General features: G+C 42.9%; 1 protein-coding gene across 3 annotated transcripts in view; it reads left to right on the forward strand.

The window, feature by feature from the left end:
* The window catches only part of JPH1 (junctophilin 1), a 73,540-nt gene that overhangs the window by 34,184 nt on the left and 12,124 nt on the right, over positions 1 to 27,232 (forward strand). For 2 of the 3 annotated variants that reach the window (XM_077352127.1, XM_077352125.1), the window contains exon 3: positions 23,116 to 23,234. In XM_077352127.1, the coding sequence (XP_077208242.1) occupies positions 23,116 to 23,234 (119 nt within the window). Of the gene's footprint in view, positions 1 to 23,115; positions 23,235 to 27,132; positions 27,183 to 27,232 lie in introns of all 3 variants that reach the window. The other variant, XM_077352128.1, reaches the window with a different exon arrangement.

Here is a 27,232-nt window from a genome sequence, read left to right on the forward strand (position 1 = left end):
TCTTATTTTTATTATACTTTGGGGTTTTTTTTAAGGTTAAACCTTAAATGCAACTTTGAAGGCTGCTTTGCAATTATAGCAAAATTCCAAGCTGTTAGGTAATTAAAACAATTGTAAATATCTGAGCTGCGTAGCGCCTTGTATAATTATGTATTCTTTTATGAACTCTTTGTTACTCTTCAAGATGGTGTATTTGCTTCAGTTTTGTGTTTCCATCTTTATAAAATTTGGAGACATTTTCACGTTTTTCTACATACAACATTTAAATTAGGATGAAGATGCACATCATGCTGGGATCCATTTGGATACCACATAAAAGCTGGTGGAACTAATATAGGTTGTTACTATAGTGTAACAACCACCAGTGGTAGAAAGTGCTGGCAAGTTGCAGCTGACTTATGGCGACCTCACAGCGTTTTCTAGGCAGAAACATTCAGAGGTGGTTTGCCATTGTTTGCAACCCAGATCCTACTTTTAGCTTTCGAGATTTGACAAGATATGTCTAGCCTGGGCTATCCAGGTCAGGACTGGGGAAGAGAAACTTAGCTTTTCTTCCAGCACTTTTTGCAACTGGAAATTTTACCTGAACAGATTTCAACCCCAAAAGAGCAGAAACAAGACATAATAAACAGAGCAACCTTAGCTATCAATATAGAGACCAAGGAGGTATAGGGAATATATCTCTCATTTGAGTGGGGAAAAGTAACGGAGAACTCAGTATTACGTACTAGGTACATGCACACTAATATCAAAACGAATCCCCCTTTGCAAATAATTGGACAATTGGATAAGAGATTGAGCAGAAATGCGGGCTACTTGTCAACTGTATCAGCAAAGTACTGAGAACTTATTTGGAAGCATCAGTTGGTAATGCAACCAGTTAGATTCTGCAGTGTACCCAGGAATATGATGGTGGAGGGCAGTAATTACTAGACTGTTAATCTGTCAAGGCAGTTATGACAGGTACCAGCCTAATCCATTTGGAAATTCTTGTGATAATTGAGAATACTGAAGAATGCACATGTAGTGTTCCATGTTGTCACTCAGTTCTCACTTGTACCCAGAATTAAACTTCATTGGTTTTAAAGATGCCTCTGGCCTCCAACTTAATTCTCACATCTGTTGTTAAGCCTTTCAGTATCTGCATGTCAGTTTGCTGTTATCCACAGGTCTTGCCAAATGCATTATTCCAACCTTAGCTGTATTGCTCAGTTATTTCTATTATCTCTTTTATTATCTAAAAAAGTGTGCATCTGCACACTAAATCTCTCCATCCTTCCTTGTATCCAGAGTTGAACTTTGTTGGTCTTGATGGTGACACTGGATTCTATTTGCTTGTTCATTTATATAATGCTCCTCTCCATTACCTGTCTCGGGGTGGCTTACAGATTCTGAAAACACAATAAAATAATAATGGTTCATAAAGATAGAAACATGGTTAAAATTATATACAAATTATATAAAACTACATTTAGTCCGAGGAAGAGTGCTTGCATTCAAAAACTCACGCCTTGAATAAATCTTTGTTGGTCTTAAAGGTGCTACTGGACTCTGATTTCGTTGTGCTACTTCAGACCAGCACGTCTACCCATTTAAATCTAATACTGTTGCATCAACTTTGATTGCTGCTGCTGTAGGGACTCAAAGCAATCAGTCCTTCTTTCCCCGAGTCCCCAGCCCTGAAGCCTTGGACAGGAACTCAGGAAACCTCCTTGGAATACTTTTTCTTTATCTTCAGCACTGCAGGGCCACAATGGCCAGCAGACACTGCCTAATATCTTCCTTCCATGTGATTTCCCAAACTACTGCAGAAATAGACATCAGCGGCACACTTTGTTTGATCAGTTTTCCTTTACCTTTGCTGTAAGTGCTGAAACTGCCTGCAGTACTCTTCTTAAACATGCCGCTAAATGATTTTGTAAAAGAGCTGAGCGTTTGGAGTACCATGCTTGAGCAGTCTCTGGACGACTCAGTTATCACATCTGGTGGTTAACTCTTTCATTTGTCTGCTAATGTACTGCTGTTCACAGATTTTACCAACTGCCTTAATCCAGTTTCAGCTATAATTGCCCAGTTACTTATGCATCCTGACTCTAGTCCTTCCTGACAACTAAACGCCTCCCAATCAATATGTAATGGTTTTGTTTCACTGTCACCTTTTCCGCACCAGGAGTTTGCACCGACTCAATGCTCATCCAGTGAGGGGCAAATTCCTGGTTCTACATGATGACGGCACTGGTCTGGAGCTGTCCCAGGCCTGCCCTGACTCAGGTTCTCATTTGCCCTGTGTCAAAGGAACGTGGACATTCCCTTATTTGCCCTGGGTGTCAACTGAGCCTATGTCAGGCCAGGGCTATCCAGAAGGGAAGAGTCAGGCTATCATGGTCTGGCTCTTCCTCACCTTCTCACAGATACAGCATTCCAGAAGGGACCAAAAAATGCCTCAGGTGGCTCTGCAATACCATGTTCTTAAACTAAAAGGTGCATGCTGCCCTGCAGCACGGTAGAACCTCGCTATCCTGGTTGCAGATTAGGAGCACAAATCCGGGGCAAACGAGGTTCAGTGGGGCTAAATGTCTCCCCCACATGGGACAAGAATATATATACGTGTATTCTTGGTTCAGAGAGCCTCTTGTGGCGCAGAGTGGTAAGGCAGCCATCTGAAAGCTTTGCCCATGAGGCTGGGAGTTCAATCCCAGCATCCGGCTCAAGGCTGACTCAGCCTTCCATCCTTCTGAGGTCGGTAAAATGAGTACCCAGCTTGCTGGGGGGTAAACGGTAATGACTGGGGAAGGCACTGGCAAACCACCCTGTATTGAGTCTGCCATGAAAACGCTAGAGCAGTGGTCCCCAACCTTTCTGGGGCTGGGGACCGGCAGGGCATCGGGCTGCGCCCACGTGGACCACGCCCGCGCATCGGGCACACCCATGGGCCATGCCCGCGCATTGGGCCGCGGCCGCACAGGCTGCGCCCACACGATCCGCAGCCCGGCCCTGATTCCCTCTCCCTGCCCTCCCACAGTAAGAAGCTTCCCGGGCCGCAAGCTTGCGGCCTGGGAAGTTTTTTACTGCGGGGGGGGGCAGGGAGAGGGAGCCGCGGCCCGGCACCGGGCCACAGCCCGCAGGTTGGGGACCACTGCACTAGAGGGCGTCACCCCAAGGGTCAGACATGACTTGGTGCTTGCACAGGCGATACCTTTACCTTTTATTCTTGGTTCTGAAAATAAACCTTACTCTAAAAGCATTTTGTATGCTTTAGCTTAGCCACTAAATTAAGGTCCAGATAAGAAGAAAAATATTTGTTTGTCCCACTTCTGATGCTATGGACTGTAAATTAAATTTGTATCCCTTGTTGTATATCGATATCATATCTTGTGTTATATATATTTGGAATCCTGTGTTAAAACAATCAGTCTATCCTGAAATTTATAGTTTTGGTGGCTAAAAGCCTTACTGGATGCTGATGTCTAAAATGTCAGCACAAACTCTAGTCCACTTTCTACTGCTACTTTAAGTTGTAGACACAGCATGCTAAAAGAGATTATCCAATGGATTTCAAGAATGACCATATCCATGCTAAATTAAATGAGGTTATTGACTGAGAAACTCTGACAGTGTTGACTGCTTTCTCTGAATTGCTGCCAAGTCTGTGTCAGTATAATTATCTCCATGTGCATTCTTTCATAGATGAGATGTGGGTGTACAGTGAATTTGGCAGCTTAAGGATTCCTTTGGTTACCTCAAGAAACAGTATGGGTGAACAAGATCTAACTTGCCTTGCTGATCTGGTGGATCTTGACCTCAGGAACCTTACAGTTCTATCCATGTGATCATGGTCTCCTGCAGCAGACGGTTAATACAATCCTTGAGGACACATGGAGGGGGAGAACTAACTTTTTTCCTATGTTCTTGTTCTATCCCTCTGGCAATTAATACAATGGATAGGCGTTACAGTTAATACAATAATAGATCCTGCAGTGAATGGTTAATTCTAAAGTCTCTTGTAGTGGATGGTTAATACATTAGTCCAGGCTTTCTCTCCAGGCTTTCTCAACCTATATATAGTTAAATGTTTATTAGGTGATATGACCATATATGGTCATGTTGCCTCTTTCCCCCCCACCCCCAAATGGCTGATGGTTGTGTACACAGCAGCTTTCCAACCATATTCTGCACAGTTGTGCCACTTCCAGGGTTTCTCAAAGCCTTAAGAATGTTGAGAAAGACTGCATTACTCTTTGGAATATTTTCTCAAATTCATCTCTATCCATCTGCCAATTTAGCATCACTGCTGTAGATAGTTTAGGACTTGTCACATATTGTGAACTGCAGAAAGGTCCATATATACTCTTTTTTTTTCTTCTCTTTTTTACAAAATCCAGTAACTGGGCAGGGAGTTAGCAATAGTTTTCAGTTAGACTTCTCAAAATGATTTCTGGTCTCAATCTTGAGTAATTTTCAATGATCTGTAAACTGTATTTCTACAGTTGGTTCGCAATAATGTCCAGTCTGCAGTTTTTATACTTGCCTGCACGGGCAAAGTTTTATCTTGCTGTAAACAGAGAGATGCTAAGCCCGCATGCACCTGTGTCAGTGCACACTGAAAAAACACCTTTTCCACATGATGCTCCTGGGAGGAAGACCCAGTTTCTAATGTCTTGTTGCTCTTGGTTATCTGGAAGAAGGCCAGTAGTGTCTGCAGGGGAAATAACAACCTAATCAGCCTTCCTATTCTTAATGTTTTGTAGTTCTTATTATCTAATATAAATCTAATGTTTTTGGTAGTTGTCTAATACAGGGGTAGTCAACCTGTGGTCCTCCAGATGTCCATTTGCTGGCAGTGGCTCATGGTAATTGTAGTCCATGGGAGGACCACAGGTTGACTACCCCTGGTCTAATATAAAGCTGCTTACAGAGTACAGTATGTCTTGCCTGTTTGTGTGAATAAAACTTAGAAGTTTTGAGAGTCAGTATGGTGTAGCATTTGGAGTGCTAGACTAGGATTTAGGACAGGGGTGGCCAAATGGTGGGTCTCCAGATGTGCATGGACCACAATTCCCATGAGCCCTGCAGGAGAGCCACAACTCGGCTACCTCTGATCTAGGATAACTAAGTTTTCACCTTTGACAGACCCATGTTTCCATGTCAGACAGTGACCGTTTCTGCACCTGAGGTTCTGCCCTGAGCTGCCGGCTGTAGTTTGAGCTGGAGCAGGTTGCCCTGCCTCTTCCTGCTCCCACATGGGGGAGCATTTGGCCTGGTATACCGCCCCAGATTTGTGCTCCCGTATTTGTGCTCCCACATGGGGGAGCTGGTACAGTGAAGTTCCCAGTGTCGAAATGGTCAGTCTCAACCTAAACTTCCTCATGGGGATGTTGTGAAACTGAAACAAGAAATGGGAGGGTGTTACCAACCATTTTAGCCAGTTTAGTAAATTTATAATTGTTTCTTCTACTTAGACCCTGGAAACACCTTTTGAAGTCATTGAACATTGAAATAAAACAAACCTAGGTAAATCGTCATCCTTCCTAGCAGTGTGCATTACATAAATTTCAATCAAATTTTTATGGCAGTCTCATGTGCTAATCTGTTAAACCAGTTTGCTTGGATTTATTCTGTTTTTGAGCCATTTAGTCAGTAAAACTAGTGCTGGTGGTATATGTTTTTACATGTTTTATTTTGTCTAGTAGACAACAGTCATCATCTGTTTGTCACACAGAAATGTATGAAGTTTTAGAAAAGTATTAGTTTAAACAAAACATGGATTAATAATATGCACAACATGTGTTTTTGTATATAGCAAATACATTTATTCTCAGTACCTCAGTGAATATGCCATTCCCTTCATAATGTTTTCTGTGTTGCAGCTGAGTCATTTGTATATGTTGCACATTTAATGGGATTCATGCTGTTCTTGTAAATGCAACATGTACATTGTAGTGCATGGTGCCAGCATGCCAGTGAAGGAGTTTCCATCATATTTCTGTCATGCTAAAGTAGAATATGTGCTACAACATCCCTATGCTACTATGAAAAATTACTTTATATTAATTACTTTATATATTGTTTTTCATGACAAGGTAACAACTGTCATAACATTTGTGTCCCCCAAATTTGGGATCAGAATGAATCATTTTATCTAGGCAAGGTGCAAAGGCCTTGCTGCACTTCTTCCACTTTCTCTCCTAATAGATAGATTGTTGCTATGGTGATTCCATCTCATCAGCTATAACCTGGTTTTCCACATCAACTGAATTGCTGCAAGCAAAACATGATCTTTATTCAATCGTTAAAAATATTGCTTTATTACATAATTCACTTGGGAATTGTACTTTAAATATGTATTTCCTTGCCTGTTTTACTGAAATAACCCATATTAATGAAATGGAGCTTTTAACCTAGAGTTTGTGAAAATAAATTAAATTATTTTCTGTATCGTAAAAAGAATCATTGCTAGCAAAGCAAGGGAAGGGAAACACTAAGCTCAGAGCATTTATTCTTTAGTTCCTAAAAGAGCTTAACAGCACTAAAACGAACTGTAGAAATTGTGTGTTTGTGTGCAAAAACGTATACCCACCCACACACAGTAGCATTCAGATAACCCAGACAGAAAAATATCTGATCAATTATTAATTCTGCTGGATTCTCCCCCACACACACACATTTTCCCGGCTATCCAAATTGGTTGGCTCCAAAAATTCTGAAATATTTGGGACTTTTCAGGATTTCCACATAACCACCACAGTTAGAGAGCATTCAAAGGGTTCTCAATCCCTTGAAATGCCTTTGGAGTGAATTCTCCACTAGGAGAAGGCATTTAAAGGGATGGTACGTTCAATCACCCAGCAGTGACTTACAAAAGGTATTTAAATTTTAAATGTCTGTGTTCCCTTTAAAGTTTAAATGCCTCCCCCTCTCTTGAAAACAATGGAAGATGGGACACCTCATGGCAGTGGTCCGCAAGCTTTTCTAGGCTGCAGATCGGTAGCAGCGGGGAGGGCATTTGCGCCATGCGCAGCTGCAAACATGCATGCGGCCCTGCGGAGGCAGGGAGCCACGGCCCAGTGCCAGGGCCGCCGCGGCCCGGCACCGGGCCCTGGCCCAATGGTTGGGGACCACCTCCTCATGGAATGGAAGACCCGGTCCAAATTTTGAAACTTGGGGTTCCCACCAAATCATTATAGAAAAAAAATATCCAGCAATCTCAAATATTACCAAATTTAAATACCATATCAGTATGGGGTTCAGAAATATATTACTCTATAAATACTGGTATATTTCACAGTGAGGGGTGGTATATGAGCCATATGAATAAATAATAAATCAATATTAAATAAATCAATGACCTCCGTTGCCAGCTGGATAAGGGCGGGTCAGCAGTGCTGGTTCTTCTGGACCTGTCGGGCGCTTTCGACATCGTGAACCACAAGCTGTTGGTCCACCGCCTTGCCGGCATGGGGATACGGAGCACAGCGTTACGCTGGATACGCTCCTTTCTCCAGGACCGGACCCAGAGGGTTGCAGTGGGAGATGAGTTCTCGCGTTCCTATAGACTCCCTTGTGGGGTCCCTCCGGGTGCGGTCCTCTCCCCCACATTATTCAACATCTTTATGCGCCCTCTGGCCCAGCTGGTACGGAGTTTTCGACTGGGTTGCCACCAGTACGCTGATGACACCCAGCTCTATCTCCTCATGGATGGCCGCCCGGACTCCCCCTCAGAACCATTCACCAGATGTTTGGAAGCAGTGACAGAATGGTTCAAGCAGAGTCGCCTGAAACTCAACCCCTCCAAGACGGAGGTCCTGTGGCTGTCCCGTAGGGGGCAGGACCAGGAAGCGCGCTTACCCACCCTGGCAGGGACGCAACTCACCATCACGTCCCAGGCCAGGAACTTGGGTATGACCATTGATGCCTCCCTGACTTTGGAGATGCAGGTCAAAAAAGTAGCGGGCCAGGCGTTTTTCCACCTTCGCCAGGCCTGACTACTAGCGCCCTACCTGTCCCCCGAAAACTTAGCCACAGTGATCCATGCAACGGTCACCTCCAGAATAGATTTCTGTAACTCGCTCTACGCGGGCCTCCCCTTGTCCTTGATCTGGAAACTTCAGCTAATGCAAAACGCAGCTGCTAGGGTCCTCACTGGCACATCTTGGAGGGCCCACATCCAGCCAGTGCTGAGGCAGCTGCACTGGTTGCCAATTGCTGCCCGGATCCGGTTCAAGGTTCTGGTTCTAACCTTCAAGGCTTTACGTGAGTTGGGACCCACATACCTGAGGGACTGCCTATCGCCCTATGCCCCTCACAGGGCCTTGCGCTCTGCGGGTGAAAACCTGTTGGTCGTTCCCGGCCCTAGGGAGGCACACCTGGCCTTGACCAGGGCCAGGGCCTTTTCGGTCCTGGCCCCCACCTGGTGGAATGAGCTCCCGGGAGAGCTGCGGGCCCTGCGGGATCTTTCAACGTTCCGCAGGGCCAGCAAGACAGAGCTCTTCCGCCAGGTTTATGGTTGAAGCCGGGGCTGATAATAGATCTATGCCTCCCCCGGGGACTCGGGTTCTGGACCCGAAGCAAAACATCATCAGGACCTCCTCTCCACCCGCTAGTAGTGGGAGGGAGGGGGGGAAGTTGAGCTGCCGTTCTTGCCATGCCGGCAAGATTGGCAATGTTATTATTGTTTTTATGGGGTTTTAATGGGGATTTGTAATATTGTTACCCACCACGAGCCGCAAGGGAGTGGCGGGCTATAAGTCTAATAATAATAATAATAATAATAATATACATATAATAGCACATTACATTTTTTGCTCACATCTTATTAGTAACTTTTTTGTATACAAAGCACAGAACTGCTGTTGGAAAATAAACAGCAGTCCATGCCAATCAGCATCTATGACCTACAGCTTGGAGTCATTTCCATCAGTGTAATTTTGCCACTTGAATTAAAACATCCTATCAAAGACAATTATCCTTCCAGTAATATTATAGAGACTAGTAAAAAAGCCCATTGTATGAGGAAATACAATGGGCGCTAGGCTGTCCCAATAGGGAGGCATGCCAGAAATGGCTGTCAACAAACTTGTCAACAAAGCAGACTTCTCTGACGTCCATCTGGGTGGTCAGCTCAGCCCCCAAAGCTTTATAACATACTTGGCCAGGTCCTATGAAGGTCAGCAATCTGAGGCTGCAGATGGAGCGGAGAGGGTGGGAGAGTGAAATTGTTACTCACAAAGCTGGTAGCTGTGCTCGTCGAGGAAATGTGCTTTCACATCGTGCCGCTCGCCGCCCCGGGCGCTGCTGCGTCGCCGATTGCAGCGGGCGAGGGTCTGTTCATAGTGGGCTCCTCGGCGACAGCGTTGAAGTGGGGCAGCTCGTCGGCAAGCCCAGCCAGGGGCTTAGCGAGCTTAGCTGCCGGAGGGGGGGGGTAGGGCAGGGCGAGCGGTCCTTGGCAGGCGGGATCGAAGAGAAGAATGGTTAAAATGGCGGCAGAGACGGAAGGGAGATTCCCGTCTAGGCAGCAGAGACGGCAGCGGAGACGGAAGGGACAGTCCCCTCTCGGCGGCGGAGATGGTGGCGCAGACGGGACAGAGAGTCCCCTGTTGTTCTCTAGCGGCCTTCCATTTGTCTCGGCGAGTCGTCCCTGGGCTCCGCGCGGCTGCGGGGGTTCCCTCGGGCGGCGGCCTGACGCGGTGAGAGGCGCTTTGCGCCTCTCGCCGCGTCAAGCCGCCAGGCAGGGAGCCCTCAGCAGCCGCGCTCCGCGCGACTGCCGGGGGCTCCCTCGGGCAGCGGGCTGACGCGGCAAGAGGCGCAAAGCGCCTCTCGCAGCGTCAGGCCGCCGCCCGAGGGAACTCCCGCAGGCGCGCGGAGCCCAGGGACGACTCGCCGAGACAAATGGAAGGCTGCTTGAGAACAACAGGGGACTCTCCGTTCCGTCTGCGCCGCCATCTCCGCCGTTGAGCCGGGGGCTCCCTCAGACGGTGGACTGCCGGGGGCTCCCTCGGGCGGCAGCCTGACGTGGCGAGAGGCGCAAAGCGCCTCTCGCCGCATCAGGCCGCCGCCTGAGGGAACCCCCGCAGGCGCGCGGAGCCCAGGGACGACTCGCCGAGACAAATTGAAGGCTGCTTGAGAACAACAGAAGACTTTCCGTCCCGTCTGCACCGCCATCTCCGCCACTGAGCCGGAGGCTCCCTCAGACGGTGGGCTGATGCGGCGAGAGGCGCTTCACGCCTCTCGCCGCGTCAGGCCGGGAGCAACTGGGAGCCGCGCTGCGCGCGGCTCGCAGTTGCTGGGGCTGGGAATCAGAGGAACCAATCGGCAGGCGCTTCGCGCCTGCCGATTGGTCCCTCTGATTGTCTGTCATGAGGAAGGGTCCAATCTGGACCCTTCCTCATCCCGGACACATCCCGCCCCAGGACTCCTTACTGCATTATTTAGTCCGTGGCGCTGCCCGCGGTGCCACGGGCGGTGTACAGATGTGCAATTTGAACTGATTGTCCTTCGTTGGCAGAATGTAAGTTGAACTGATTGGCCATCATTGGTGGAATGTGGTTTAAACTGATTGGCCTTCATTGGCAGAGTGCTCTCTCCCTATTGGTGGCACGCCCCCAGGGAGGGCCAATCAGATTGGGAGTGAGTTGGCTGCATGCAGTTTGAACTGATTGGCCCTGATTTGCACAGTGCTCTCCCTATTGGTGGTACAGCCCTAGAGGCAGCGAATTAGGTAAGGAATATGTTGGCTGCAGTCAACTTCAATTTAATGTTTAGGGCTGATTTATTACACATATATATATGAAGTGCTCTATGACAAAATGAAATGTTTTGGATCAATTCATGGTTCTTAACTGAGGTATGGCTGTGACATATTTTGGAAATGTGTTTTCCCTTGAAGGCTATCAAATTAAGTATTTGTGAATGATATTGCTAAGAAGGCTGGACCCTGTAATTTTGACATTTTGATATCTAATGTTAGGCTTAGAAAAACAGCATCATAGCTGGTGACGAGTTGCAAGACTTTTCTATGCCAGGTTGACTGATGCATTGTTTATCCCATATGCTCTGCTCTGAAGTCATGTACTGTTAGGATTCACACTTCTACATGACATATATGCAGAGGCAAAATATTTAGATTTCTGCTTTACTGCTGAATAGTATAGGTTTGCTCCCCTGTTAGTGAATCAATTTGCTTGCATTTTCAAAATCAGAAATAGTCAGTGTCACCAAGCAGTTTGTTTTCATTTATGTTTATTTGCTGTCTCAGGATGGTTAGTCACTGTTTGCCGCCCCCTATTTATTTTTAATTTAGCCAACCTTTGAAAAAAAATGGATGTCAGTCCGGGGGGGGGGGGGATTTTTACCTTTGGCTAGACAAAACATTATTCTTCTACATTCCTGACTATTAGCACTTCCCTGACCTCTTAAAAACAGTGGTTTTAATATTGTAATTTTACCCAATCACATACAAAATTAATGGTATGTATTCAGTTGTGTAGTTCGAAAGACTTAAGTCATCAGATTTCTCTTGCTTCCCTCTCCCATTTAAAGACCCCACTTTGGCCATGGACTGGACCCTGGCCTTCTATGGTTTCCATTAAAAAACCTAGCAACAATAAAAAGTCAATTAACAGAACCCTTAAATAGCATTAAGAAATTAAGAAATAGTACTATAAATAACAATGACTCAACACTACAGTAAGACACAGTAGTACCATTAAGAATTCAGCATAAAAAAGATTATCTAAATAGTCATCAAATGTCCTCTGGAATGGGCAAGTATTTAAATGATGCTGGAATATCAGAAGAAATGCCATGGTCATTGTCTCAGGGCTGGTGGGAATTTCCCAAGACAGGGACAACAGCTGAACATACATTCCTGGGAAACTACTCGGGCTTCTGCAGCAGAGTACTACTGTCTTGTGTTAAATTGGTATGGGTAACTAGGCAAAATAATGACCACAACAAATTTGGTTTGTGGCAGCCAGGTGCAAGTATGATGTGTTTGCTTTGTTTATGTGTTCCACCTCTATTTGCCATGTGTGCCAAGCATGACTGAAAGCTTCCTGGTTTTGAAGTCTTTGATAAAAATCTGATCTTCTATAATGTTCAGTACAGGCACTTGGAGAAATTAGAGTTTATTCGCTCCATGCAGAATGGAATTTTAAACTAGGATTGTTAGATAACATTGCTGTCACTAACGTTAGATCCTTTTCATCTCTGCTTTTCAATTTCTTTCGCGCTCTGGAGTTTTTATAGTTGTAGATTAACAATCCATTACTCAAAACCAAAGCATTCACCATTAGCTCATGACACTCTTTCAACATGGGGTTTTGTTGTAAGCCAGCAAGGCTTTGGTGATTTTATTCTTCCTAATAAATGAATTATCTATCCATTTTAGCTGCCTCTTGAAAACCTTCAACTGTGGCCTTTTAAGCAAGAATGCTTCCCACAGTTTTGCAGCCAGACTGTGTGGCCCCCTCAAAGTTTAATTTTTTCCCCTTGTTTACAAGCAATGTAAGTCTCTAAAACTTGTTCTCCAAAGCTTCAACGAGGTGCAGCAGATCCTCCTGCTGTGACAGTGGTGTCATTCCAAGAAGGAGGCTACTGACTAAGGTCCTTTGGGTTCTTTAAATCTGCTTTGACTTCTGAAGGTTTCATATGCTGACATTTTATGTGAGGAAAATGGTGCTTTGATTTTTAGTGTTCCCCCTTCTGATGATTTTTACCTGGGTTTTCAAATACATGTGATGTACATATTTAATGAGTTCATGTATGCAGAAGCATTGGAACACCTTCCCTACGAAAAAAGTTCAAAGAGGTTATGGCTTTTTAGCTTGGAGAAATGAAGATTGAGGGGGAGACGTGATTGAGGTTTTCAGTCTAGTGGAAATTATGTGCTTATAAACAAAAGGTGATAATAGGAAATAGTGTACAAACATATTGATCTTCAGTACTACAGCAACAAAAGCTTTGTTCACTTGTATTTTCTCAGGAAAGTTATGCTTCATGACTGCTAAAGATAATGGATCACTAAAAGCATTGGCTCAAATGATTCTCTGTAAAAAAAAATCCACAACCTTTTATTCCCTGCAGCTTTTAATATCTTCTTAAAATATAAATATATTCATATACAACGTGTTTAAATACTCACCAAGATATGTCTGTTTATAATACAAAATTAGACATAGGTTGCATTAATGGTTTTCTTAAGGTGGCAGTTGAATAAATTTCATTGAGAAGAATAATTTAGCATGGAGGAAATAGTAGAATGGAACTGTGAAGATCATACATTTCTTTATGTTTACATTTCTTTATTTGTTTGTTTATTATATTTATATACCGCCCTCCCTGGGGGCTCTGTTCTTAGCATTGGATGAAAACAGTAAAGAATCCAAAAAGTGACTAACATTGCAATCTTGTACACATTTAGAATGATAGAATCATAGAATAATAGAGTTGGAAGGGAACTCCTGGATCATCTAGTCCAGTGGCTCTCAACTTGAGGTTCGGGACCCCTATGTGGGTCAAATGACCCTTTCACACAACAGTCTTGCGGAGTAGATCGAGATAGAGACTTTGTCTGTCTGGAACAGCGGAAAAGAGCGAGATTGGCATGGTGGGACAAGAGGCAGAGCTCTGAGAAACCCTGGGAAAAAACAATTTATATACAATCATGAACAATGGATCTCCACGCCATTTGGTCAGTTTCTGTTTAATTTCTGTGAAAAAACTTGCATAATTTTATGGTTGGGGGTAACCACAACATGATAACCACTGATCTAGTCCAACCCCCTCTGTATTATGCAGGACACTCACAACCCTATCACTCATCCACTGTAACCTGCCACCCCATTGAACCTTCACAGAATCAGCCTCTCTGTCAGATGGCTATCCAGCCTCTGTTTTAAAATTTCCACAGATGAAGAACCCACCACCTCATGAGGAAGCCTGTTCCACTGAGAAACCGCCCTAACTGTCAGGAACTTCTTCCTGATGTTTAGATGGAATTTTTTTTTTGAATTAATTTCATCCCATTGGTTCTGGTCTGTCCCTCAAGGGCAAGAGAGAACTACTCTGATCCCTCCTCTACATCGGGGGTCGCAAACACCCGGGCTGCGGCCCGGTACCGGGCCACACCTGCCTCAGTGACGGGCTGCCGGTGGCTGCGCCTGCCTCCCCCCCCCCCACAGCGAGACTCTCAACAGGCTGCGAGTGAAGCGACCGGCAAAGCACCCGCTTCGCTCGCGGCCTGGTTAGCTTCTTGCTGCAGGGGGGGAAGAGGCAGGCGCGGCCGCCGGCATGCCGGCAGACACAAACGCACATGCGCGGAGCTGCCACGCATGCGTGTTAGCGCCTCCTGGTGGTGAAACAAGCATGCGTGGCAATTCTGTGCATGCACATTAGTGCCCCTGGTGGCAAAAATGTGCATGTGCAGCGCCTGGGCCGCCAGCTCTTCCCCACGCCCCAAGGCGATCCTCAACCGTAAAAAGGTTGGGGACCGCTGCTCCACATGGCAGCCTTTTAAATACTTGAAGATGGTTATCACATCCCCTCTCAGTCATCTCCTTTCAAGACTAAGCAGACCAAGCTCCCCCAACCTTTCCTCATATGCCTGGGTCTCCAGTTTGTCTATATCCCTCTTCAACTGTGGTGCCAAAAACTGAACTCAGTACTCCAAGTGAAGCTGAACCAGAGCAGAGTAAAGCAGTACCATCACCTCCCATGATCTGGACACGATACTCCGTTTAATACAACTCAAAATCCCATTTGCCTTTTTAGCAACCAAGTCACACTGCTGACTCATGTTCAATGTATGGTCTAAGTCTCCTAGATCATTTTCACACATACTACTACCAAGACAAGTCTTTCCCTTCCTATATTGGTATATATAGTTTTTCCTACCAAAATGCAGAACTTTACATTTGTACCTATTGAATTTTATTTTTTTCAGGTTAGCTTACTTCTCGAGCCTATCAAGATGATCTTGTATTCTGATTCTATATTCTGCTATGTTTACTACCCCCCCCCCAGTTTCATATTGTCTGCAAATTTAATAAGTACCCATTCTAAAACCCTCATCCAAATCATTTATAAATATATTGAACAACACAGGCCCCAGGACAGGTCTCTGGGGCACTCCACTTGTCACTCTTCACCAAGAGGATGCTGAACCATTAACAAGTACCCTTTGGGTATGATCTGTCAACCAGTAGAATGTTATCGATCCACCTGACAGCATTAGGATCCATACCGCATTTTACCAACTTGTCAAAATGTGGAACATTATCAAAAGATGTACTGAAATCCAGATAAACTTTGTCCAGAGCATTCCCTTGATCTAGCAAGGTAGTCACTTTCTCAAAAAAGAGATAAGGTGGTCTGATATGACTTGTTCTTGCAAAACCCACAAGAACATGCTTAAAGCTTACTCGATAAATGTGTCAATACACATCCTGTGACTATGTTTTTGGATATAGATATATAGAGATACTCTGTCACTATCTTCTGTTTAAGGTTATATTTGTGATTTGAAAACTTCTGCTGTAACAAAATTCTATAAGCAGAATTCTTAAATTTTGTTAAAATAAAATAATCCAGTCGCAACTTTGTTAGCATATAAAATTGTATTCTTTGTAGTGTGTTCATACACTGTTAAGATATAAATTCCATTGTTTTGTTCAAAAAAATTACAAATGTATTGAATATTAGTGGCAGCAGAAAACTGAGCCCTCAGGGAAGAGAGGCATATAAATTTAAAAATAAAATAAACTGCTGAACCTAAATGGCTAAAAGCAGTAGACTCTAATCTGGAGAATTATGTTTGATTTTCCACTCCGCCACATGAAGCCTGTTGGCTTGGCTGACCTTGAGTCAGTCACAATGCTCTCAGAACTCTCACAACTCCACCTGACCTCATAAGGTGCTTGTTTGGGGAGAGGAAGGCAAAATTGCTTTGAGACCCGCTAAGAAAAGTAGGGTATAAAAACCAAGTCATTGTGTTTATCACCATCATCACATATTTCTTAAACTTTTGCTATCTGAGCCCAAAAAATATTCTTGAAAATAAAAACCAACAAGGAGAACTCACCAAATATGTGGTGGTCTTTATCTGCATTTTCCTCTCTGCTATTCTGCCTGCTTGTCCATTCTGTTCCTTGCTCCACTATATTTCTTGGTTTATATCAGCCTTTCTCAGTGTTTTTACCATTGAGAAACCCCTGAAACATTCTTCAGGCTTTCAGAAATGCCAGAAGTGATGCAGTCATGCAGAAAATGGTTGGGAAGCATAGCTGTGTACACACCCATCTGAGGCTTCTCCCTTTCCCACCCACTCCAGGCCATTTTGGGAGGGGGTCAACATAACCATATATGGTCCTATCACTCAATAAATGTTTAAGAAATTTAAAAAATTAATTAACTCCTACTCATTCAGGAAACCCAGGGCTATCCCATACAGTTTGTAGAAATTATTTTCAATGAATATAAGCTTGTCTTAAAAGCATTTCTCTCATTCTGGAGGAGTGAGTGATTTGAGAGATCCCCCCATGCATTTTTAATTTTGCCATTAAGGGAAAAAATTCTTCATAAAACAATGACAGAAATCAGGGGGACTTAGAGGGTGGCTGAATCTCATAAAATATAGGGCATTTCCACACAGAGGGTCAAATCGCACAATGTTTCCTACCCACAGTAGCCTTTCTGCCACTGCATCTCACCTTTCCCATCCTCATTAGCTGTGAAAAAGCAAAAGAGAGAGCAACAAACTCTTTAACTCACCGCTCCTTGGCCTGTCAATCAGTGGAGGCAACCAATCGGAGGTTTGTTGGTCTAGCACTTTTTAAAATAATTGAAATCTACATGTGGCTATGTGTATTCATTGCTATGCATATGCATTGCCATGGAAGGTAAAGCTCCCCTACACCCCCCCCCAAACACAGCCCCTCCATTTCCTGCCCAGAACAGGGCACAGCACGGAAATGGAGGGGGAGGACAGGAACAAGGGTGGGAGTATCAAGCCTTTCCCCCTCCATACTTTCTTTTCCCTGGTTGCTCACCAGTGGCTTGCATGTTTTAGGGTGGTAAATCCACTTTTCTGGCTGTCCAGTTATATTTTGTATGGGCAGAAAGGCTCATGCTTTTTCTTAAGAATTGTGCAACAATGGTAAATAATAAGGGTTGTACTTTGCTACCTCAAAATATAGTTTTCACAGATGTGAATTTCCTGCATTCTGCAGGGATATAGATTAGATGACCCTGGAGGTCCCTTCTGTCTATGATTCTGTTATACTAAGGAGGCTTATAATACGGATGTAATGCAACTGAATAAGAGTGATTTTTATAAAGGAAATTTTGTTTTTGTCCATGTAAAATTTTAGGCAGATTTCCCCCACTCTGATCCTCCAGGGAGGGCGGTATATAAATATAATAAGTAAATAAATAAATAAACATTGTCTTGCCCTCCTTTCTTTTCTTATCTTAATTGTGTTTAGCTTTTGAATGTATTATGTTTTCATTATTTAATTGTTTTCTAATTTTATAATCCAGCTTTATGGTATTACTAACTGTATTTTACTGTTCTTATTGCATTGTTTTGTAATTTTTAAAACTGTCTTGAGTTGCAGTAAGAATGACAAATGAGGTAAGAAAATGAAAGAAGTCATTTTTATACTTAAAAAAATAGTCCAAGATACACAGGCAAAATTGTGATCCAGAAAGGAAGCTGAACACAATCAGAATACTGATAATTTTCTATTTAATTTAGAGCATTTCTGCACATCATTAAAAATAGCATTATGCCAGCTGAGTGGCATAATGCTAAATAAAATCACGCCTACTGGCCCCTCCTCATATATTTTGCTGTCTCGCTCTTCTCTACCGCCATTTTGCACTTCTTCCCCTCCACAAGCGCTGCTAGAAATGGTGGAAGGGAGCAACGCAATTTACACGTGACTCTCTAGCACTTGTCAATCAAGCCAGGCAGCCGATCCGCTTTTTCCATGATTTAAAGATCCACCGATGCCTGCTAATTTTTTCTTAAATGCATAAATTTGAACAGCTGATTGCCCCAAGTTAACTTTTGAGAAACTTATAGTGAGTTTCTTATAGTGAGAAACTGTTGACTTTAGCAACATTAGTGGCTGCACATATAGGGTTTTTTCTCCCCCACCCCACTGATCTGTGCACCTGTATGGGCACTGCTGCCCCCCATCGCACGTGTATGTGCACCCATACGTGCACACTCCTGTGAGGGCTCCCTGCTGCTGCTACTGCTGCCCTGCCCCACATGCATGGGCGCGTACACATAAACACACTCCCCAGTGGGAGCTCGCTGCTGCCTTCCCTCCCTTGCATGTACGGACACACATACACACACATTCCACAGAGTTCCCTTGCTGCAGGTGGCTGGGGCACCTGTCAGGGAGCCTTTCTTGCTTGTTGGCTGGCTCTTGCCTTGGACTTGAGGCTCCTCACACTGCCCCCTCCAGGTGCCTCTTGGCTCTCTGCCTTGTCCGAGAGAGAGAGGGAGGGAGGAGAGAGCGCCTGACTCCCCCATGTGGTCTTCAAAGGAGGCTTCTTCAAAGGAGATAACTGGGGGGCGCGCAGGACAGAAGAAGGACTTTTTCTGAGGAGGCGAGGAGAGAGAGGGCAGATGTTTTAGAGAGGCATGTTTTGTGCTATATTTTAAAAAATTATTTCTGCTATCGCCTGCACATTTGTTCACCTATTCATTGCTCTAAGATGTCAGACGTTCCCATCCCCGGGAGAGGAGGGGAGGAGCAAGGGCAGGATGAGGTAGTCGCCTTTCTCACATTTCAGCCTCCATACCTTTCTTTGGCTGGTGGGCTGCTGGCTGCTCTCCATTAGATAGCGCTACATTGGTTGGTGAATCCACTTTTTGGATTCATCAACTAGCAATTTCAAATGGATGTAGCCGACTGTTTACTGCCCAGATACTGCATGTTGGCGACGTCATATGGAGGGGTTGGAATATAACGACGACAAGAGGTAAGTATTTCACTATTTTTAAAGGGTACAGAAATCTCCTTAGTTTTTGGAACTTGACTTTTGTCATTAAAAACTGGATACAGAATGTTGTGACAGCAAGATATAGTCATATGCAGAAATATTTGGCTAAAATTAAAACTGGACATGCATTCTAGAGTGCTGAACAGGTAGTGGAATGGTAGTTACTGTATTCTAGGGCATTTGTTTCCAATTCAGGTAATTTGTGTTTAGACGACTTCCATTGCACCTTAGAATAGTTTCTTAGGAGATAGCCATATTGGTCTTCAGTAAAACAGGTAAATTTGAGTCCAGAAGTACCAGGTATCTGATAAAGGGAGCTTTGATTCTAAAAACCTCATAGTGCAAATATTGTTGGTCTCTTAAGGTGCTAGTGGTCTCGAATCTAGCAGCATACTTCAGAATCTATGTCCAATTTGGATCTGAGTCAGTCTAGTGCAAGGAGAGGGGATGGATTTTTCTTTTATCGTCTTGTGTATCACTGAGAGCGGCTATGTAAAAGGACAGATGAATGGCAGCTTTCTGTTTCTTAGACTGCATAATGACAAAACAATGGACAAGATCTTGTAGCTTGAAAAGCTGGAAGACTGTTCATGAGAAGAAAATTGATCCCCAAGGGAAGGCAGTATATAAATGTAATAAAATAAAATAAATGCATTAGCAGGTACCAATTTTATGTGCAACAACAGGGCAAATAATGATTCCATGAAGCCATTTCAGATTGCGAATATGGCTCAGGAGGAAATGGTCCTTATTGGAATAGGATCCCTGTGCAACTAATTTTTTTAATCACCCTTTGGGGCTCTATTCATAGAACTCCCAGTATCTCATCTGGCTTGGTCCTAAGTAGTCTGCATAAATGATGCAACAGTTTTCACCCTTGTCTGAAAAAATTATTCCTGGATGATCCTTTGTTAGTGATGTGCAAAGTAGTCTTAATATTCTTAACTTGAACTGTTAATGTATTTAATGGCAATGTTATTTTAAAAAATTGAACACTGGAGAGATTCTTTTTATAAGAAGTGTGGTTATAATCATAATACTGATGACAGAAACAGCACATTCCTATTCCATCTGTCAGTACTTTCTGTACAAAGATGTGACGCACATGAGTTCTGATAAATGTCCTGGTGCGTAGGAGCTTGCACTTACCAGAAGGATGAACTGTGCTATGGAGGAGAGTGCCAATAATACCCTTTGTGGTGTTGCTAGGTCTGCTAGAGAGGCCCAAATCCAACCTACAGCCACAGTGGCAAGTGCACAGAACTACCTTTCTCTGAATGGGTTGCTTAGAGCATGACAAAAGCTCAAGTTATTACTTGACTATTAAGGCTCATTTTGTTTTTTTTATAATGTCACCCTGTAAATTTACATTAACAGATAATAAAAATGTCAATGTGTACCACTGTTTGTTTCCTAATCATAGATATCTAAAGTCACTTTCATATTTGAGAAGTCAGCATGGATTACTTCTTGGAAGTCTCCCATCCAGTTAGCAGCCAGGGTCAAACCTGCTTAGCTTTTGAGATATGACAAGACTGAACTATCATGGCTGATTCAGATCAGGGCACACCAAGAGTAGCATCCTTATCCATGGTTCCTCTATATATTTGTGAAACAGCCTTGGGGGTTGAACGTGTCTGGCTGTCCAAGTTGGAATAGGGCCAATCAGGGGGCTGCCAGCATTGCTGACTGCACCCTGATTTGCCCTGCCCCTACAGGTCCCACCCTCTGTCCCTGGACTCTAGCCTCTTTGCCTTGATGCCTGAAGCCAGCAGCAGGTAAGGGGAGAGGGCACTGGGCACTGGGCACAGGGTCGTGGCGGAGGGCCTCTTGTCCTGCTAGCCTGGGCCTGCTAGCCTGGGCCTGCTAACAAGCTGACCTGCCCCACTTGATCCGGCTGCGAGCTGCAGCCCAAAGCCACATTAAGCTGCCTGGCCGGGGGCCAGGAGAGGGGGCCCTTTCAAGGCCCGTTATTAGGAATGGGCTTTGAAACTAGTAGAACATAAAAGCAATACATCTGCACCATGCTACTGAACTCCTTTTTGAAATATTGTTGAAGACAGCTGTATGACTGCACTGTTTCATCACTGGAAATGTATTCAGGATTGTAGTCATGTTGATATGAAGTAGCCCAAATAAGTTAAAGGTTTAAGCTGTCATGTGCATGCACACTTTGTCAGAACTTGTATCTTGAATAAAACTTTGTTGGTTTTAAATGTGCCACTGGACTCAAACTTAGTCTGGGACTGTATCATTTATTTATTTATTTATTTATTTGTTCATTCATTCATTCATTCAGAAATAGTTGATTGGAATGCACACTGGGCTGAACATACAGTGGTAGTCAAGAGAGGAAAAAATATAAATGAAGGAAAAGCTAAGAAGAAGCTGTTCTCCAACTCATGCATGAAAGAGAGACTGCACATGAGGAGAACTGTTGGGTAGGGCTGCAAATATGGTAATCAGCAGAGAACCATCTGTGTCCAGAAGCTATCACACAATGGAGCATAGTGAATTTTATAAAATGCTGGTGTGGCTCATTGTAACTTGGTTGCATTGCCAAACTTACATTGTCAGGGTTTCTTGCTTTGCCTAATTTGGTCAAAAGCAGTGATGGCTTATAACCTGGACGTAAGTGATTTACTTTGAGAGAAGGCATAACAAAACATTTCTGTTGTTAAGAACAAAGTTGCAGCTACGGATTCCTAATGGTAGTTCTAGGGTCAGTTTTCTCAGGATTTTTCTCCGTGTTTTTACTCCCCTTGGAGACAGAGGCTTGCCTCCTGAGACATTGTTCTCTCACACTTCTCTCTGTCTGCTTCATGGCGTTCATTCAATGCAGTGCAAGCATTCTGCTTGGGTAAGACTACTTGCAAAACATTGACATTGTGTATGCAGAAGTGTTAGCAGAGAAAGCAAGTGCCACAGTGGATGAAAGCCTCCCCAGTGGCCAGAGAGAAACACAAGGGAAATAATGTCATCAGATCCCAACCAGTAATTGGCACTGGCAGCCATCCCACACCTCATCCCTTTTTTCAACTGATGACTAAAAACCTGAAATCATGAATTTGTTAGTTTCCTTTAGCACAAGTTTGTATAGGGTGTAAAAGTCTGAAAATGGGCAGCATTGCAATCCCATCTAATTCAACTGCTAGGGTCCTTACCTTGGAGGGACCATAACCAGCTGGTGCTGCATTGATTTCCAGTTGCGGTCCGGATCAAGTTCCAGGTTCTCAACCTTCAGGGCCCTTTGCAGTGGGAGGCTGTGGAGGGGGTATGGTTCATCGCCAGGCTATCATATTGGATCTTATCTTTTTATGTGGGGTTTTTTATAGTTGTAACCTGCGACAAGATGGTTTTTCTGATAGCAGCAGGTAAGAAGTTAATTAAGCATTTGCCAGTGCGGGATACTTTCTAAACAATAAATTCAAAAAGGTCATATGACATATGGCTCTGATAATGGGAAGGATAATATTTGAAATTACGTTGAAGTTTTGTCTCCTAACTCTGAATCCTATTCATTTACTGATCATGGTGCGTCAAGTTTACCTTCTGTTGCTTTCCAGGAGAGAAATGGAAGAAGTACTCCAACTATAAAATATTATTTACAATTAATTTATATCTTCATTCCATACAAATTGATTCAACAATGTCCCAGTGCTGCTGCTGTTTTGTCCAGATTTCATATCAGTTTTCAAATCAAAAAAGACTGACCACCTTCCATTACCCAAACCAAATACAGCCCTGCTTCCCAGTTGACTGAAAGGCCTCCTGTCTAGACATACAGCAAAAGCTAAAAGTTTTGTGAGCCACTATTGAGCTATTGCAGTGGATTCAGCTTGGTGGATGACATACTTGCAGGCTTGATCAACTTTTCAATTTATACAGCATATTCAGGAGGATAAAAAGTGACAGAAATATTTTGATTCTGAAAATGGTTACAGTAGTTAGTTCAAAGATTCTTGAAACCCACCTGGACCATAATTGTATAACCTTAATATAGGTTTATAATTTATTTTCCAGGGGCGGGAATATTGTGTAAATTAGTGTGAGTAAAAAGAAGGACTTTATTTCATCAACACTCTTTTATGCCATGTACAGAACTGCACATGCAAGAGCTAAAGCTGATGCTGCTGACCAGGCTGGCCAGTCTGCCCGTCAAGAGTGTGACATTGCCAGAGCAGTCGCCAGAGAACTTTCCCCAACTTTTTACCAACCAGGTAATGTTGGTGATGCTTGGCTTAGTTGTGTAGAAATCATGTTTTCTGTTTCATTATGAGCTTGTCAATCTATATATAAATAAGTATAGACCAGCGGTGGCCAAGAAGTGGCTCTCCATATGTCCATGGACTGCAGTTACCATGGACTACAGTCACTCATGTAGGCTTTGTATAATACCTCCTTTAATGAAGTGCCAAGCTGGGAAACTGTGTCTTGTACAAAATGCTTTGCCTTTGCATCTTAAATTTGTTTCCACTGTAAGCCTCCCGGCATTATCTGAACCTTTTTTACCCTTACTGTGCACTGAAGACTCACAGAGATATCTCCTTGTTTTTCTGGGGTGATGTGGAAGCATTCACCTGGTTGCCTAAGCAACTGGACAACTCTTTCAGTTTTGTAGTGCTAAGCCATAAGACAACACTGGAAGACAGGAAGTATCACCCTTATGTAAAACAAGCTTCTCAGTGCATCAATAAAAAGGCACAGGGGTGGTGGGAGGGAAATCCAGCTTTCCAGCTGTAAAACTGGTGTGCAGATTTCAGTTCCCTATACTAAATGACCACACCAGACTACTTTGAAATGGGATAAATTTTACAGTTTATAAAAATGTCCATCCGTGCATTTTCTGTTAGGTGCTGACACAAAGTTCAGCAGTTTTTGAAGAACTGGAAGCTGCAATGGATTGAGTATAATGCATTGTATTTTTTTTATTTGATTCATTCATCACCCCTCCCCCATTTCTCCCCAATGGGTACCCAAAATGGCTTACAATATTCTCTCCTCCATTCCCTCTGGTGCTCATTATGGCTGTTCAAGGAGCAAGAAAATAAATAGCAATAGGAGACAAAAATCAGGGCCAAAGCCAATCGTGCAAAATATTTTATTACTCATATTTCCAAAAATTCCCTATGTTTTGCCAACAGGCAAAAAAGAGTAAAAGATCAGTAGGACGAATAGATTCCCCTGAAGAAGCCTGCTGGTAAACCTTGGGGAATTTTTAGAAATTTAACTAGTAATAACATATTTTATCTGGTATTGCCTTAGCCCTGATTTTTGAGGGCTGTTCAAGTAAAAAGTCATTTTCTTGTCAGAAGGCCCCTTAACTGACAGTTTTTATACTGCATATTTAACACATTTGGTGATGGTAGAAAGTGGTTTAAATCCAACTTATGGCCACCCTGTAGGGTTTTTAAGGCAAGAGACAAACAGAGGCAGTTTGCCATTGCCTACCTCTGTGTAGCCACTCTGGCCTTCCTTCATGGTCTCCCATCCAAGTTGCCTAGCTTTCCTTCCAATTAATATTGGCAAGTTGTTGGGGGAGGGGGTTACCTTTTACCGTATGAGTGTTAAGGATAAATTTCAGTGAGGTGATTTTCTTTATTACTTGTGAAACCAATATGTCCTTTGTTTTACTGAAGCACAAATTGACAGAGATTTAATAGAAAAGTATCACCCTTCAGGAATAATTGGTAGCCTCTTTTTCACGACAGATGTTTTCTCATATTGTTTATGAAATGCTTGAGATGCTTCAGCTACAGAATATCCTATCAAAAAACTGCCCCACTGAAATAAGTACATATTATTTCTCACAGTTAAATTGTTTGAACTATTGGAGAATGGAGAATTTAAGCTAATTGTACAATATGCCACTTTTAAACGAGACTGTGGACTTAAAACATTAGTTATTGTGTTATTGTGTATAGCTGCTCTCAGCTAAACACAACATATCCTAGTGGTGCGCATCATTCAATGGCTGAATAGAATGGTAGAATAACCCCATTTATTTAATTAAGTGCACATGATTCTACACCACAAAATTTGAGATTTTGTTGGATGAAAATTATCTGGCTATCAGGGAAAATATATATGTGTGGCAGAAGTTTCCATAGTGCAGGGGGAATAGCAGAAACAATTTCATACTTAAGCATTGACATGGACTCATCTTAGAGGCTTTGTTCATTGACATTTGTAGCAATAGCTTATTTCTAAGAAGACCACTGTGTATTGGTACTTACTTCATTTTGGTCAGAGTTAAGATTTACACCTATATAGTATGACCACTCATGCCTCTCCATAGTTCATACAGCTGTTTACACAAGAAATATCCGTCATATTTTTCTCAAAGGGTTTTAAATTTTATTTTAAATAAATAAATATAAATAAATATTTAAAAAGTTTTCCCTGATCAGGACCACCAATGTGGCTAACAGATTTAAAACAATTTAAAACAATACATCTTTAAAAACTATTGAAACCAAACACAAACACTAAAACCAAAGCTAAAATACATATACAAAAGCATAAAATTATAATTAAAACATAAGGCAAGAAGGAAGGATTACTGAAGGTAGTGATGCCTTATAAGATATATGTATGGGGCTTCCAAGCAATCTAGGGCTTTAAAAGTTAATGCCAGAAATTTCTGTGGTGCGAAAAAATAGATCAGGATCTAGAATGATGTAATCTCCGTGATTTACTCAGATTAACATCTTGGCTACCGCATTCTCCACCCAATGCTGGTAAAAGTACTCCTTCTGCCTCTGCCACCTGTTTATCCAGAAGCAGGCCTAGATTACTCCCAAATAACAAGGCTGTTCCTTCAAGGAAGTATAAACCCATCCAGAATGGGTTACACTTTTAAATCCCAGGTCAGACCTCCTGATTACGATTAGAATTTCAATTTTACCAGGATTCTACTTCAAATTATTATCCCACATCCAGCCCTCAACAGTCCAGGCTTCCTACATCAGGATTCCTACATCCTTTGTGGGATCAGCCAAAAGCACAAGACAGGATTGAGTGACACCCATATACTGGTGACAATGAATATACCTTGTGCTATATGCTACCACATCAGATTATACTAAGGACACAAAGCTGCTATTTGTGAGGTATAGCCTTTAGTGGGACCTTCTAACCAAGGTTTTGTTTAAGTTCAAATATTTATGACAGTTATAAAACAGGTCCATGTGGACCTTCATCAGTTCCACAGGGTCTGTTGGACATAGCTGTTCCCCCAGGCTTATGGTCGAGGCCTACAATAACATCCATCAAGGAAACTGGCCTTCAAGGAGAAAGAGGGCCAGAAGATCAGCTCCTCGCTAAAGAAAATTCCTGCCTGGGAATTTTAGTCAGGGGTGTTTTTGTAACAATTGTAAATGTTTTGAAATTTTATTTATGTATGTTGATTTTATTGCTATTACCCACCCTGAGCAATTCGGAACGGTGGGTTATAAATAAATATTTATTACAATTATTATAAAACCAAGACCTTTAGTGTGCCAGGCTATAGAAATATATTTTGCTCTAGCTAAAAGCAGAGAGACACCACAAATGCATGGACATCCGTTGTCCTATAACATGCATTGTTTTGAGCACCATAAGTTTCCTGCAAACTAACATTTGGTAATCATACTCCCAAATTTTAGTCTGCTTCAAGAGCAAAACAGAATTATGTCTTTTAAAAACATATAATGCTTAAATATCAGTATTAACTTTCCTCTACATATTTTGACTCTTGGTGTAGTGGTTAGGAGTGCGGACTTCTAATTTGAAGAGTCAGGTTTAATTCCACTCTCCCCCACATGCAGCCAGCTGGGTGACCTTGGGTTCACCACAGTACTGATAAAGCTGTTCTGACTGAGCAGTAATATCAGGGCTCTCTCAGCCCAACCCACCTCATAGGGTGTCTGTTGTGGGGAGCGGAAAGGGAAGGAGATTGTAAACCACTTTGAGACTTCTTTGGGTAGAGAAAAGTGGCATATAAGAACCAACTCTTCTTCTTCTTCTGTCCTTTGTAAGACTGTAAGATTCTTTTTCTTTCAGAAAACAAAGTCTTCAAGAAAAGTGCTCAAATATAATGCAATTCATAGTTCTTTCCCATCTTTCTTTTACTAGTTCTATGAAACAAGGGGAATTAGAAGTTTCTGTGCAGGAGCATTGCCAGAGTATGTTCTGCATCTTTATTATAAATATATATATGTTTATTACTGTAATA

This window comes from Paroedura picta, chromosome 9 (genome assembly GCF_049243985.1).
Source record: "Paroedura picta isolate Pp20150507F chromosome 9, Ppicta_v3.0, whole genome shotgun sequence".
Lineage (NCBI taxonomy): Eukaryota > Metazoa > Chordata > Lepidosauria > Squamata > Gekkonidae > Paroedura > Paroedura picta.